We start from the raw sequence: 15722 nt of genomic DNA, 5'->3' as shown, positions 1-15722 counted from the left end.
TGGGATGGGACTTTGAAGAAATGAGAAATCTAGAATTGTTTAATTCCGAAAAACTTGAAGTTGTAGTAAGAAAAAATATAACACAATTTTTCCTTCTTAAAAATTGAAATAGGAATATTTCAGATCTGTAAGAAATATATAGGTGGCTATTGAGTGTAAACCAGGTGTCTGTCCTAGATACTAAGTGATGGTGTTAAATCCTCCCAGCAGTGCCTTGGGTGAGTATTTTACAGGTAGAATTTGATGTGGGGTTACTTGAATGCATGGATGCTCCACAGATACTGAGGGACTACTGTAGTGAGGAGGCAATTGTATCAATAGCAATCCAGGGAAAAGTGGCTTGGGCCAGGGTGGTTACAGTGAGGCTGTGTGAAGTGCTGAGATTCTGTATATATTTTGAAGGTATAGCCAACAAGAGTAGCTAATGAATTGGATGAGAATGTGAGAGTTAAGTAGTCAGGAGAAACGCAGAGGTTTTTGGTCTGAGCTCTTGGAAGTATGTATTGCCATCTACTGAGTGGATGAAAATCAGATCAGTTTGAGACTGTTAAATTTGAGATGTCTCTTAGACATCCAGCTGGAGATGTTGGGTAGGCAGTTAGATATACAGATGTGATACTTGAACTACATTATAAAGAAGTATCTGTAGCACTAGTGTCAAGAAATACACTTGGGAAATGGTGCCATTTATAACCTGTTATATGTTTATAACCATTGCACTTTGTTCCGAGCGTTTTGAGCAAGCATGGCAGTAAGCAACTTGTTTCTGATCTGTCTAGGAATAAATGGACGCTCTTTTTTTTTTTTTTTTTGCGGTACACGGTCCTCTCACTGTTGTGGCCTCTCCCATTGCGGAGCACAGGCTCTGGACGCGCAGCCTCCGCGGCCATGGCTCGCGGGCCCAGCCGCTCCGTGGCATGTAGGATCTTCCCAGACCGGGGCACGAACCCGTGTCCCCTGCATTGGCAGGCGGATACTCAACCACTGCGCCACCAGGGAAGTCCATGGATGCTCTTTTAAAGCTGACTTAACTCTGTTCATTTAGGATGTAGTTAGTAACACAGAAAAATCATCCTTTATATAATAGCCATTAAGTCATTCAACAAATATTTACTGATCATCTACACTGTGTTAGGCACTCAGACTTGGGGCTATATTAGTGAACAAAACAGCTTTAAGAAGCTCACATGAGGCAGACAGGGCTAGATCAAATATGGCTTTGTTAGGACAAGAAGTTTGGATTTATGCAAAGTGCATTGGGAAAACGTTGAAAGTTTTTAAGCAGAGGACTGACATGGATTGGTTTACATTTTTGAAGGTCACTTTAGCTCCTATGTAGAGGTCATTTTGCCTTCCCTTTTTAAAAGTTTTAAGCTGATAACCATGCTGCCTGAGCTGTGAAGACAGCAAAGTGTCAAATCAAGTATAACTTATGTATATATGACACATTTCATAATCAATCATTTCTATAATATAGGCATTACAAAGGACATATCTCCCATAATTTACTCAGTGTAACTTTCACTAATGTAACTTCTACACTGTCAGTCTAAAGATTTTTAAGTCAGCTGATGGGAAGTTGTCCCAGTGATTTAGGAAAACTTATGCAAGATCTCCTTCACCCTGGGTGAAAAGGAGAATCTACCTTAAATGACGTCACTCAGCCTATCTGCTTTCTGTAAGGTTGGCCTTGTGGGGGGGATGAGATCCAAGAGCAATGGGGAAGAGAGTGGTTTCCCTTTCTTGCACCTGGGCAATGAGAAGGAAGGAAATGTAGGGGGTGGAGTTGCTGTCTGAGGTGTTGGTGAACTTAATGTTGCATGGAAAACTTGATGGTATGTTCAATGAAAAAGTTAATTATGAAATAGGAAATTGATGTAAATCAGGACAACTGTCTGTTTTCCCTTAGATGCTGTCACTTCACCTATGTTCCAAAACATCTGAATTCTCAGACTCTGGAAGAGACCACAGGTTGCTTTTACTCTGTCCATATTGGTACAGATGTAGTTGGTATTATGATAAACAAATATGAAGCCCTGTGAGTATCTCCATATCTCCTACTAAAGAGGGAGGTCTCTGCAGCCAAGTTTGTACCAAGTGACTAATTCCAGGCCATAAGTGATTCAGAAGTGGACATGTGACCCACACTGGGTCAATCAAATTCTTTCTGTTGAGAATCTGTACTACCAGACCAAACTTAGTGTGGCAGTATTGAGAAGTGGACCTGTAAGATCATGTAGAATTAAGGTCAGACTCTTAACTCAAAGCCACATAAAAACCAGCGTTATAAAGGACTGATTCTTAAAGCCTGGCTGGTGATCCTTTGATGGACTATGAACTGATCCAAAAATCCAAGGCCCTTCTTTAGTTCTTACTGAAATCCATAGACTCATTTTTACATATGGCTAAAAGCTATTATCTTGTAACTTACAAAGTAAGTTATTAAATATTCCTAAAAGTTGTTATTCATAAAAATAATTTGTTTATGATTCTAAATCAGTATTTGTGCATATTGCACAATATTGCATACATTCTCACCATGTATATTTACAGATTCTAAAGTTTGGGGGAAGGATGCTTTATTATTAATGCATTATCAGTTGAATTGACTATCCTATTAGTTGTTTTTATTCTTGCTTTTTATATATAATTTACTGAGATGTTACCGTGATGAGTTTACTAAGCTGTTGTGAGATTGCCTTGGTATAATGTGTGGTGCATACTTGTGTTTGTATTTCTCCCCTCCCCACCTCATTTTTAATGAATAGACTTTAAGATGTTATGGTTTAAGATGTTAGGGTATTATGGTTCCATTTTGAATCATTCTCACCCTTTAGCTAAAGCAAATGTATACAACAAATTCTCCTAAAATGTACTTGTGTAGTAGTGTGTATTAGCAGTGTTCTTTGTAGTGGATATTAGTCATATTGGTGGTCACTTAGCATCTTGTGAACATTCTATGCTTGAGGAATGGCCCACACCACCAGCACTGTCTCATCAAGGTGGAAGCAAAAGCTCACTTTCCTAGTTTCCCTTTTAAGAGTGCAGGAGAGAATTCCCTGGCAGTCCAGTGGTTAGGACTCCACGCCCTCACTGCCAAGGGCCCAGGTTCAATCCTTGGTTGGGGAACTAAGATCCCCACAAGCGGTGCGGCCAAAAAAAAAAGCGCAGGATGTGAACTAGGCTCTGCCAATCAGACAAATCTCCTCCAGGCTCTCTGATTTAGTTTAGAGATGCAAGAAGGCAGAGTTGAAGAGTACTTACAGTTTCCTTGGCAGCAGCAGTGGCTGCAGTGTCCATAGTGTACAGTAGTAGCAGCAATGGCTACTACATTCCTAGATGATAGGAGAGCTAATTCTAGCATCTGGTGCTTCCCAGCAACAATAGTTTACCTCATCTAATCAGCTTGGCAGTGTGGAGTTAGGTGTTCTTAGGAGTTTTGCCTTGAAACTGCTTATTACTTTAATAAACACTCAATAAAAACTCATTTCCTGCCTAATCATCAGAGTTAGCTTCTGTTGCTTGCAGCTAAGAACTCTGACTGATACATGCTACCTAGCAATGTATGCTGTTTTGAAAACTTGATGTATCACAAATCCCAAGTTTACCATAATTTATGTTATTTCTCTTCAATTCCTTGGAATTTGTCATCCCTCAGAATTATACCACTCTGAAATCCCATTCAAGTATCTCTTCTTTAATCTTAACCTCTGTCCTCTAGTTGCTTGCTAGAAATGCATTTTAGCATAATAATTAGGACCAGTTTGCCAGGATTTGAATTCCATCTCTGCCATTTATTAGCTGTTGCTTCTTAGGCAAGTCGCTTAACTATTCTTTACCTGTGTCCTCATCTTTAAAATGGGAATTATTGAAAAATACCTAACTTCTGTGAGTATAGTGAGAGCTTAATACATGTAAAATGCTTACTAGAGTATCTGGCACAGAATAAGCACTTAATATGCATCATCATCATCATCATGATTAACTGCTACTTTAACCATTCTTTATTTCATTCAGACCTCAGTATACTTACCTCTCTACTTCTCTTACCTCTCAATCCCTTTGTGTTTTTACTTCTTTATCCAGCTTAGATTTTATGGTCCCTCATTTCATTAATTTCATTAAGTTTCTTACCAGTACTTTAAATTCTCATCCAAGGTTCTATTTTAGTCATGTGTGCCCAAAGGCAGCCAAAAATTGCTGGAGAAAGTCATACAACTTGGCATGTGGCTTTTATCAGAAATGACACAAACCCAAACTGGCCTTCAACACAGACCTGCAATACTACAATGTTTCTTTAGTCAGGATTCTCCCACCTTCTTTAGTGACATTTCAGATCTTTAAATTTTCAAAAAAAAACCCAAACCCCAGAAATCCTGGGTTTTATGTGGAATCTCATTTCATTTTTAATATTTGACAATGAATTCAAAACCTTTGAAAACATTGTATCATGAAGTTACTCTTAGGGCCAGATTCAGCAGCCTACTAGTTTTCAGTCAAATAAGATTAAGTGGCAGAGGATAGCTTGAGGATCTACTCGCCTACCTTCACAAAACAGCTAACTAGATGCGTGGGCCCCCACTGTAGAGATTTGGTAGGTTGGAGGGGAACCCTAGCATAGACATTTTTGAAAAATTTCACAAATGTTTCTGATGCAGAATCAGACCTGATAAACCACTAGCGTAGCAAAATGTTCTGCACATTTTAAATGAGAAATACGTTTAGAATAATGAATTTCATTGCTGCCAAATGGATTTTGACTGAATAAGCAATTTATGGACAACTTATTTTAGTTCTTCCTAGTCTACCTGCATGTTGCAACTAAGTTGAGCACTGTTTAACTCCAGGCACTGAAAAGGAAGAGATCTCTGTTGCTTTGGTGGGAGAATAAAAAGTAAAATGTAGAAACAGCAATCACGTCCTTCCACAGTGGGTCTTACGGTGGCATTCTTATGATCGTTGGTCTTCTGATCAGGGTATTTTTCCTCAGATTTGTTGTAGCTAGCAACAGAAGTACAGTGAATAACCTCTTAAACCCCTCTAAGAATAAGATCTGCTTGTGCTGAGCTGCTATTTTCAGGTGCTTGGCTTATACTGGAGTTGGAATTGGCCTAGAACAAGCAAGCTGGGTACCATACTGCCCCAGCCTAGGATTGTTGCTGCATTGCAGGCCTTAATGCACTTCTCTCTTCTCTTGTACCCTAGCTTCTGACCTTCTGAGCCAGCCTAGCTTCTCGTTTCCTCTCTCATAAAACTCATATCAGAAAATAAGCGAGACATTTACTATTCTTTAGCTCATGTACCCTGATGGCTCTGTTATGGGAATGAGGGTCTACTTTATCTTAAAGAAATAAAATTTGACCACACTAGAGAAATCAAAACCTTTCTTTGACCAGATGCAAAATTATCTTTGGTACATTTTAAATCAGCATGTTTAAGTCGGTGATTTGGTCTGTGGTTCTGTTTTTAAAGGGAAGGTAAAGTGGATCATATTCTGTTGAGGAGACTCCCTGTATGGAGAGCACTTCCTACTTTACCTTTTTCATTCCAACCAAGGTTAATTTATTACAAGCAGAAGTTTACTATCCTTTGTATCACTCAACTCTTGAGAGAGAGAAGAGAAGGAAACAAGTCCAATTACTGTGGGTTCTCCCAGCATTCCCTTCCCCCAGCACACGTACATAAGCACACATCTCTTCCTTCTCTGTTCTCACACCTCCATCCTCACACTTGCCTTTCTTTTTCTCCCCTTCCCTTGTGTCCTTCAGTGCCCTATCTGTGTGTCCCTTGACCCCTTTTTCAAGGATACAGGAGCCATTGCCAGTAACCTACAGTGTCTCTGTTGGTACTGTGCATTTAGTGGGAAGAAGACTCCTAGATCTTCTAGTGGCAGTTCTTGTGTGTATGGAAGTTGGTGGGTGAGGGGTGTAGGGAGAAGGGAGCAGACAAAGAAGGGGTATGTTCTAAATATCTCAGTTAGAGTTAATTTTGAATTAATTTTCCCAGAGGAACTTTTATTGTAAGTGGTTATTAGATTATGGAGTACTATGAGTAGTGATAGTGCTATATTTTTTCCTATGAGGAAATATTTTCCAAGTACCAAATAACTAACATGAGTGTACCTATAGAACTTAACTCATTAGGAAGTTGTAGAAATTGCATGTGCAGATTTACTTTGTGGTTGTCTTATGTATTGGAACAAAGTGGCAACCAGTAAAGAGCCCTCTGTCAACTGGGGGAAAACCACACAATATAAGAGCTGTGATTTGAGTTTTATTCAGTGTCTTACTGAGGACTATAGCCTTGGCGACAGCCTTCCAGATAGCTCTGAGGAACTGCTCTGAAGAGGCAGAGGGAGAGGTCAGTATACATGTGATTTTGGCTAAGGAGTATGTGCAATCCAACATATGTCTCGGTAGAAGGTTACTGCTAGTCACAAGGAACAGATATCTCAGTTAATGATTTTAGTGCTTTTCTAAGTGTGGGAAGATGCGAGAATCTGGGTTCATAAAATTTTTTTTTTCCTGAAACATAACTATCTAAGGGCCTGTTTTGCCTGTTTTCCCTAAAGCGCAGAGTGCCTCATCTTGTTCTTTGTCCTAAATTCCTTTCAGGTGTGCTGTAGGTCAGCGACTTAATCTTTGTAGAACTGAATGGCAAGTGACATTCCTTGTTTTACACCTCAGACAAACATTTCCTTTGTCATTTTTTAACAGTGAACAAACTTTACTGAACAGAGATGTTCTAGGGCACTTACTCTTGTGCAGATATAATCAGCATTTTGTAAATGGCAAAATACTAAAAGAAAAATATTTGAAGGTGATACTGTTAATTCCATATCAAGATACTCATTCTTAATGAATTTTTTTAAGGATTGAATATTAACTCCTTTTATTTGTTGGATTTTTAAAAAAATCATATTCATTGAGGGAATTCCCTGACGGTCCAGTGGTTAGGACCCAGCGCTTTCACTGCTGAGCGCCCAGGTTCAACCCCTGTTTGGGGAAATAAGATTGCACAAGCTGTGTAAGCCATCGGGAAGAAAAAAATCAGATTTCATTGAGGTATAATTTGTATATAATAAAATCCACCAAATGTATGCAGTCATGAAACCACTACCTAGAACAATTCTTTCACCCCCAGAACTTGCCCTGTGCCCCTTTGTGGTCAGTTCTCTTTCTTTAGCTTCTGGCAACCACTTTCTGCTTTCTATTCCCATAGTTTTGCCTTTTCCAGAATGTCATATACAGTAGTCTTTTGGGACTGACTTCTTTCACTTAGCATAATGATTTTGAGATCCACCCATGTTGTTGTATCAGTAATCGGTTTCTTTTTATTGCTGAGTATGAGTCCATTGTATGGACCACAGTTTGTTTATTCATTCACCAGTTGATAGACTCGGTTGGGTTGTTTCCAGTTTGGGGCTATTACACATCAAGCTGCTGTGAACCTTTGCATACAGATCTTTGTATGGACGGATGTTTTCAATTCACTTAGGTAAATATTTGGAAGTAAGATTGCTGAGTGTATAATAAGTGTATATTTACCTTGATAAGAAATGACCAAACTGTTTTCCAAAGAACTGTATAGTTTTGCATTTCCACCAGCAATGTATGAGAGTTTTAGTTGCTCCATATCCTCTTAGCACTTGGTATTGTCGGTCTTCTTTGCCATTCTAATGGATCTGTAGTGGTGTCTTACTGTGGTTTTTAATTTACATTTCATGGATGACTAGCAGTGATGAGCATCTGTTCATGTGCTTATGTTTGCCATCCTTATTTCCTCTTTAGTGAAATTTCTCTTCAAATCTTGCCCATTAAAAAAAATTAAGTTTTCTTTTTATTGAGATATAAGAACTGGACTTCCCTGGTGGCGCAGTGCTTGAGAGTCTGCCTGCCGATGCAGAGGACACAGGTTCATGCCCTGGTCCGGGAAGATCCCACATGCGCGGAGCAGCTGGGCCCGTGAGCCATGGCCGCTGAGCCTACGCGTCCGGAGCCTGTGCTCTGCAACGGGAGAGGCCACAACAGTGAGAGGCCGCGTACTGCAAAAAAAAAAAAAAAAAAAAAAGTGAGCTATAAGAACTATGGATAAAGTCCTTTATCAGATACATGTTCTATAAATATTTTCTTCCAGTATGTGGCTTGTTTTTTTATTCTCTTAACAGTATATTTTGAAGAGAAGTTTTTTGTTTTAATAAATTTATTTATTTATCTATTTTTGGCTGCATTGGGTCTTTGTTGCTGCGCACGGGCTTTCTCTAGTTGCAGCAAGTGGGGGCTACTGTTCATTGCGGTGTGTGGGCTTCTCATTGCGGTGGCTTCTCTTGTTGTGGCGCATGGGCTCTAGGTGCGCAGGCTTTCGTAGTTGTGGCACGCGGGCCCAGTAGTTGTGGCTTGCGGGCTCTAGAGCTCAGGCTCAGTAGTTGTGGCACGCGGGCTTAGTTGCTCCGCAGCATGTGGGATCTTCCCGGACCAGGGCTCGAACCCGTGTCCCCTGCATTGGCAGGCGGGTTCCTAACCACTGTGCCACTAGGGCCACCAGGGGAGCCGAAGAGCAGAAGTTTTTAATTTTGATAGAGTTTAACTTATCACTTTTTAATTTTATGATGCTTTTAATCTAAAAACTCCACTTTTTTTTTTATCTAAGAATTCTTTGCTTAACCTAAGCTTATAAAGATTTCCTCTGTATTTTCTTCTATATAATTTATAATTTTAGCTCTTACATTTAGGTCTGTGGTTCATTTTGAGTTAATTTTTGTATATGGTGCAAATTAAGGATTGAGTTTCTTTTTCTCTTTTCTTTTTTTAAATTTCCCTTCTGATTTCTTCTTTCACCCTTTCACTTCTTTCAGTGATTCATCTTATTGATTATTTATAAGTGTGTTGCTTAATTTCCAAATGTTTGGGAATTTTTAAATATTTTTCTCTTACTGATTTTTAATTTAATTCCATTATGGTCAGAGAACATACATAGTATGATTTCAGTCCTTTTAAATTTGTTGAGGTTTACTTATGGCCCCAAATATTTTATCAACTCAATCTTTTTTAAAAAATAGTTTCTTTTTCATTATTCTATATCTAAAAATGACACTTTACCAAATTACTATTTCATATGCCATTTTTATTTTTGAAAAGGTAATGAGTTACAACTGTACTTTACTTAATTGTTAAGAATGATTATTACTTTACTGTGTAAATAATTTTACTCTGTAATACTGTGTTGATATTTGCTATTTTTGCCTTATTGTAGCCACAAATTTGTAAACTGTTCTTCCCTTTTTATGCTCTTCATAGGTCTAAGATCTGGCAAACTTGGTGAACAGTGTGAAGCAGTTGTCCGCTTTCCCAGGCTCTTTCAGAAGTATCCATTTCCCATTCTCATCAATTCTGCTTTCCTAAAGTTAGCTGATGTTTTCAGAGTTGGGTAAGTCTTTTTAAGGCCTTGGTGTCCTAAAGCACATTGTTCATATTCCTTTATTTTCTATTGTGGTCTGTATTCTTTTTGGCTTTTAGGACTTCCACATGGTTCATTACCATTTTAATGGATGCACGTGGCAATTTGCAACAAATTTTGGTGTGAAATTTAATGGCATTTTAAGCAAAAGTGAAGGATATAAGTCAGAGAGTACTTATTTCTTTGGGGGACAGGATAATTCCAAATTAAGACAACCTGAATATATTATTGTATATTTCAGAAATATCTGTGGCTTTGTGCAGATAGTTTGGAGAAGTTTCTGATTTAACTGTTTATTTTATAACATGAAATGACATGTTACATGAGATTACGGGTCACTGTGAAGTGCCTGAAACATGTAAGCAAGCACTGAATATACACCTATTTTTTTCCCTCTGCCGTTCCCTCTCCCACATCTTTCCACCCTTCTCCATGCATTCGTGTGCTTATACACACACCAAATCAGACTTGGAGAAATGATGTTGTAGAATTAGCTTGAGAGGAAGATGACCATCTCCTTGGTTATAATATGACTGAGGAGATTGAGTTTGGGGTCCAGGGCTTCTCTTTCTGTTACTACTGTTTTGGTGCCTTGCAGTAGGACTGCAGGCTTTGCTAACTGCTTATGCTTAGTACGCATCTCATGTACAGTTGGCCCTCTGCAGCTAAGCATTCTGCATCCAGGGGTTCTACCAACCATGGGTCAAAAATATTTGGAAAAAAAATTCCAGAAAGTTCCAAAAAGCAAAACTTGAGTTTGCCACACATTGGCAACTATTTACATTGTATTTACATTGATTTATATAGCATTTGTATTGTATTAGGTATTGTAAATAATCTAGAGATGATTTAAAAGTGTGTGGGAGGATGTGCAAATACTATGCCATTTTGTATAAGGGATTCGAGTCTCCAAGGGTTTTGGTATGGCAGGGGGTAGTCTGGAACCAGTCCCCCTCCCCACCATGGATATCACAGGATGACTGTACAGACTTTAACTCTTTCAGTGGTAAGACAGAGAATATTAAGATTGAAAAACATTGGCCTGTTGCTAAAATTTATTAATATCATTAGTGTTGCTTTGATTCCTAATTAAATATTACTTTATAAAGTGGTCTAATTTATTTTATCTGTGGTTTTTCATAGAAACAATTTCCTGAGGCTGTGTGTTCTTAAAGTTACTCAACAAAGTGAGAAGCATTTGGAGAAGATTCTAAATGTGGATGAATTTGTGAAGAGGATTTTCTCTGTGATTCATAGTAATGATCCTGTAGCAAGAGCCATCACACTCCGGTATACTCTGTTATGCTAATGAGTCACCACAAGATTGTTTGAGTTGTGATTATATATCCCCAAAAGGCAATCTATTTACTTTTATCATTTTGAATATTAAGAATTTATTTTTATTTTTTCTACTAACAGTCACTGAGAAAATATGGTAACCATCCTAATCTGTAAATGCCTTGCAGCTAACCATCTATGATACTGTTTTGGTAACTTACGTTTGAAATATTTCTCTTCGTGGGTGGATGTTCTGATCTGATAACTCTAAGGTGAATGTGGCTTAGCCTCAGCTTATTTTGAACTTTTACCTTCCTGACCTTGTTCTACTGTTTCATGTCAGTTTTCTGTATTCATCCTTGGTTATGTGCTTGTTTTTGTATATGACAATTTATATTATATTATATATTGTTTTTGTATATGATAAAAATATATTATATTATATTATACAAAATATATATTTATTTAGTATATGATGATTTATATCATATTATATGTGATAATATATTCTCCTTGGAGAATGCCAGATATAACCATATTAGTTTCTTCAGCCTTTCCTTTTTTTTCTTGGCATTAAAAAAATTTTTTTTTAAGTTTTGTTAGAATTTCATTTTGTAAGCCTTATATCCAGCTTGAACCAATATCCTCATTTTAGGTCTATCATCTATGAAATTATATGCATAATTTTTGGATTGTTTGAAACTCACTTTCCTAAACTCTTCCTTCCTCAATTCTGATATGAGCCCCAGGGAGCATTCTCCTCTCTTCTCTTGATATTGAGGAGAGATTTGAAAATCATGATACAAGTAATCACTGATGTTGAAAAAAAGACTGGGAAGTCTTACTTTTTACTTTGCGGATCTGCTGAATAACAAAAGTATTGAACTCTTAATGCTTTGCTAAAGTGGACTTCTTTATACAACATTGGAAAATTGATATTTTGATGCTTTAATAATTTAAAAGTTTCTTTTTCTGGGCTGTCTTTGGTACTCAGCATGTACTTCAAGGTGATTCTTAAAAGTTTTACTTGTGTTAAATAAGCCATGTTAGTTTTTCTGACATATTGAAGTATGGAAAAGTGTTTAGAATTTGAGTCACTGCTTGATTTCTAAAATTGATACTTTATTAACCTGAGATTTATGGAATGACCTGTAAACTTTAGTTTTGGTAATTTAGCTTTGCCTGTTTCTTCCTTTTCTGACCTTGAGCTTATTGTATTTCCATTCTTCTTGGGTTTCTCTGTTTGTGCAGGATGTTGGGAAGTCTGGCATCAATAATTCCTGAGAGGAAGAATGCTCATCATAGTATTCGTCAGAGTCTGGATTCACATGATAACGTAGAAGTTGAAGCTGCTGTTTTTGCTGCTGCTAACTTCTCTGCACAGTCAAAGTAAGCGTAGGCCTTTTATAATTTCGCTTCCCAGGAAGAGGTTTTGAAGGAATAACTCATCTGTGTATGTAAAACACTAAGGGATACAGAAAAATGTAAATTGCAAGGTGTATTTTCCAAGAGGGTTTCCGTCATGTTGGGAAAACAGGACTTAAATCCTTAAAACAGAAAAGTTAAGTACAGATGTTGGCATTAACTGTAAATGAAATTAGAGTTTCCAGAAGGACAGGATCAGCATGGGATTAGAGTAGTTGGGGAAGGCTTCACTGGGGAGCAGAAGCTTTGTCTACTGAACAGCCTTCCGCAGACATACAGTCCTAATACTAAATTGCTGCTTTCTTACTGTCTTCTCAAGTTTAGCTTTTTGGCAGTAGAACTGTGCACAGTTTGACAGAGACAGTAACTTGAGTTGAAACCAATTTTAATTTCTTTGGGATGTCATAGTCTACTATCTTACAAAACAGTATATCTATGTGTGTGTGTGTGTGTGTGTGTGTGTGTGTGTGTGTATTTTTTTTTGATGAAATGTTGACCATAGTTTTATGACTGTGTTTGACTTGCTTGATTATCCTCTCTAAGAAATATATATTATTCCCTTTAGTGACTGATGGGGAAGTAGCATTGCTTTCTGGAGGACATTTTGGTAATATGTATTTTGCTTCAAACATGTACATTCCTTTGACCTAGAAAATCCACTTATAAGAACTTATCCTAAGGAGTCAGCAATGTGTACTGGTATTTACTTATAAGGATGCTAGTTATAGGGTTATCGTAACCAAAAAAATTAGTAACAACTTAAATTCCAACCAATGTGCTAGTAAGATAGATATGACCGTACAACGAAATACTGTATCAGCTTTTGTAACGCATATATTTTAGAAATATATTTGGAAATAGGTTACATAATAGGTTATATGATATAGATTTATTTAAAAAACAAGTATTTATATTTATGGAATAGAAAAAAGACTAGAAAGATATATATCGAAGTATTGTCTCTGGTTGGTAAGATGGTTATCTTATTTTTGTTTTCTTTTTTACAAATTTCTGTATATCCTGCTAGGAGCAAGTTTTGGTTTTATAATCAGATGACTATGATTTTTTTTAATAAAAAGTAGCATTTACATTAAGAGCCTCTGCTAAATTTGGATAAGACTTGAAAGAGTTAATCACCAACAGCCTTCCTTTATATTTTATTAATACATCACATTCTTCTCTTCAGCTGCTCTTATGAAGCCTTCAGAATTCCAAGATTACTCATTGGAAAAGCAGATTAGAGAATAGAAAGCATATAGTCTTTAATTCACTGATCGAAAGTGGTAGGTGTGGCAATAATTGAGGAAGAGAAATATCTGAGTAAAGACAATTCCTATTTGTGCTTTTGAAAGTTGGCATTTTTTCCTTACTGATGACCAGTAAACATTTAATAGTTTATGTAGAAGCAGTTTTTCACATGCCAGCCTTTAATATGGTATACTTGTGATTTGTGATGTTTAAAAATACCAAATTAGTGCAATAGGAAAGTCTGAAGGACCAATCTAGATGTATCAGTGTGAATAAGCAAATACGTCTTTTTCAGATTAGCATTTACCTCTTCCCCCAGAAGTGATGACCTGGCTTGAGATCAAATATCTCAACCAATACGGATGGATTTTTATGTTAGTATCTCCATCAATTTTGGATCTTAAACAAATTAGAGAAACTGGCCAAAAAAGACCTTAAGAATTTATTTAATCCTGTTTCTACCTGTCTGCTACCACAACCACATGTGACTTGTTCTGAAAAAGGTTATAATTTTTAAGAGCTAGCCCCAGAGCAGGAGTTGCAAACCCAAATGCCTTCAGGGACCAGGGAGGCATTGTCAATGAGAGAAGTGACTTCACGTGGTGACTGTGGTGAACTGAAGGGTGCACTCACCATCTAAAAGGAGTAGCCCCTTGGTACCAGTAGATGGTAACATTCCAGGAGTGTATGACCAATGGTGTGACATCGGAATTTGGGGTGGGAGGTGGTGGGAAGAAGCTGGAGAATTGGATTATTCTATTTATTTCACCATACAAGACTATATATTCTTAACATATTCTTAATGCTGACATTAAGAATTTAAAAAAATATTATTAGACCAAAAAAAAAGAAAAAAAGGAAAGAAAACTGCAGGCTTCTAACTTGCAGTTTATTGACCCTAGAGGAGTGTAACAGACTTTTAAACTTTGAGTTGTTATCAAAGTTATTATATAGTTAGTGGGACTTCCCTGGTGGTGCAGTGGTTGGGAGACCACCTGCCAACGCAAGGGACACGTGTTCGAGCCCTGGTCTGGGAAGATCCCACATGCCGTGGAGCAACTGAGTCCATGCACCACAACTACTGAGCCTGCGCTCTAGAGCCCACGAGCCACAACTACTGAGTCCGCGCACCACGACTACTGAAGCCCATGCGCCTACAGCCTGTGCTCCACAGCAAGAGAAGCCCCTGCAGTGAGGAGCCTGCGCGCTGCAACAAAGAGTGGACCCCGCTCGCTGCAACTAGAGAAAGCCCGAGCACAGCAGCAAAGACCCAACGCAGCCAAAAATTAAAAAAAAAAAAAAGATACTATTTAAAAAAAAGTTATTATATAGTTAGTGAAGAAATACTTAGTGAATATCCATCATGTCCAGACTCTATTCCAAGCACCAGGAATACAGAAGTGGAAAAGATGAATGACCTGTTGTGATGTAAACACAAAGTAGTTTTAGCTGCTCATTAATGTTATGGAAAAATAGAACAGTTTTGTCATTGTGATGGTGACCTGAGTGAGCTGCTTAGGTAGAGTGATCAGGGAAGGCCTCACTGAGTAGGTGACATTTGAGCTGAAACTGGGTGCTGAAGGAGAGGCAGCAATCTAGAGGAAGGATATTCCAAGCAGAAGGAATAACAAGTACAGGAGCACTCTGAAATGTGAACAGGTCATCTATACATACCTAATACACCTTTTGCCTTATACCTGAAAGACATTTACAACTTACTTTTTCTTATCAAATGTGAGGCTGATATCAGAGCAGTAGTTTTGCAACTATTTGGTATCAGAATCCCTTTACACTCTTCAAACATTGAAGTCCTCAAAGAGCTTTTTTTGTTTATATGGATTATTATATCAACTGATAGTTACTGTATTAGAATGAAAATGCCTAAATTTTTAAAATATTTATTAGTTCATTTAAAAAGTAACAAATTCTGGGGCTTCCCTGGTGGCACAGTGGTTGAGTGTCCGCCTGCCGACTCAGGGGACACGGGTTCGTGCCCCGGTCTGGGAAGATCCCACATGCCGTGGAGCGGCTGGGCCCGTGAGCCATGGCTGCTGAGCCTGCGCGTCCAGAGCCTGTGCTCCGCAACGGGAGAGGCCACAACAGTGAGAGGCCCGAGTACCGCAAAAAAAAAAAAAAAAAAAGCAACAAATTCTTAATATGTTAACATAAAAATATCTTTATGAAAATAATTATTTTCGAAAACAAAAATCAATTTTGTGGGAAGAGTGGTGTTGTTTTACATTTTTACAAATCTTTTTAATGTCTGGCTGGATTCTCATATCTGATTCTGTGTTCACTGATTCTGTTGCAATGTT

The 15722-nt window shown here is 37.9% G+C and overlaps 1 protein-coding gene across 1 annotated transcript in view; it reads left to right on the top strand.

The window, feature by feature from the left end:
- Positions 1-15722, top strand: part of INTS7 (integrator complex subunit 7) — a 92289-nt gene that overhangs the window by 2297 nt on the left and 74270 nt on the right. The window contains exons 2-4 of the mRNA XM_079941688.1: positions 9297-9426; positions 10600-10746; positions 11986-12123. Of these exons, the coding sequence (XP_079797814.1) occupies positions 9297-9426; positions 10600-10746; positions 11986-12123 (415 nt within the window). The remainder of the gene's footprint in view (positions 1-9296; positions 9427-10599; positions 10747-11985; positions 12124-15722) is intronic.

Source organism: Stenella coeruleoalba, assembly GCF_951394435.1.
Source record: "Stenella coeruleoalba genome assembly, chromosome: 1".
Classification (NCBI taxonomy): Eukaryota; Metazoa; Chordata; class Mammalia; order Artiodactyla; family Delphinidae; genus Stenella; species Stenella coeruleoalba.
The sequence above is the reverse complement of the archived record's forward strand: the minus strand, read 5'-3'. Positions and strand labels throughout refer to the sequence as shown.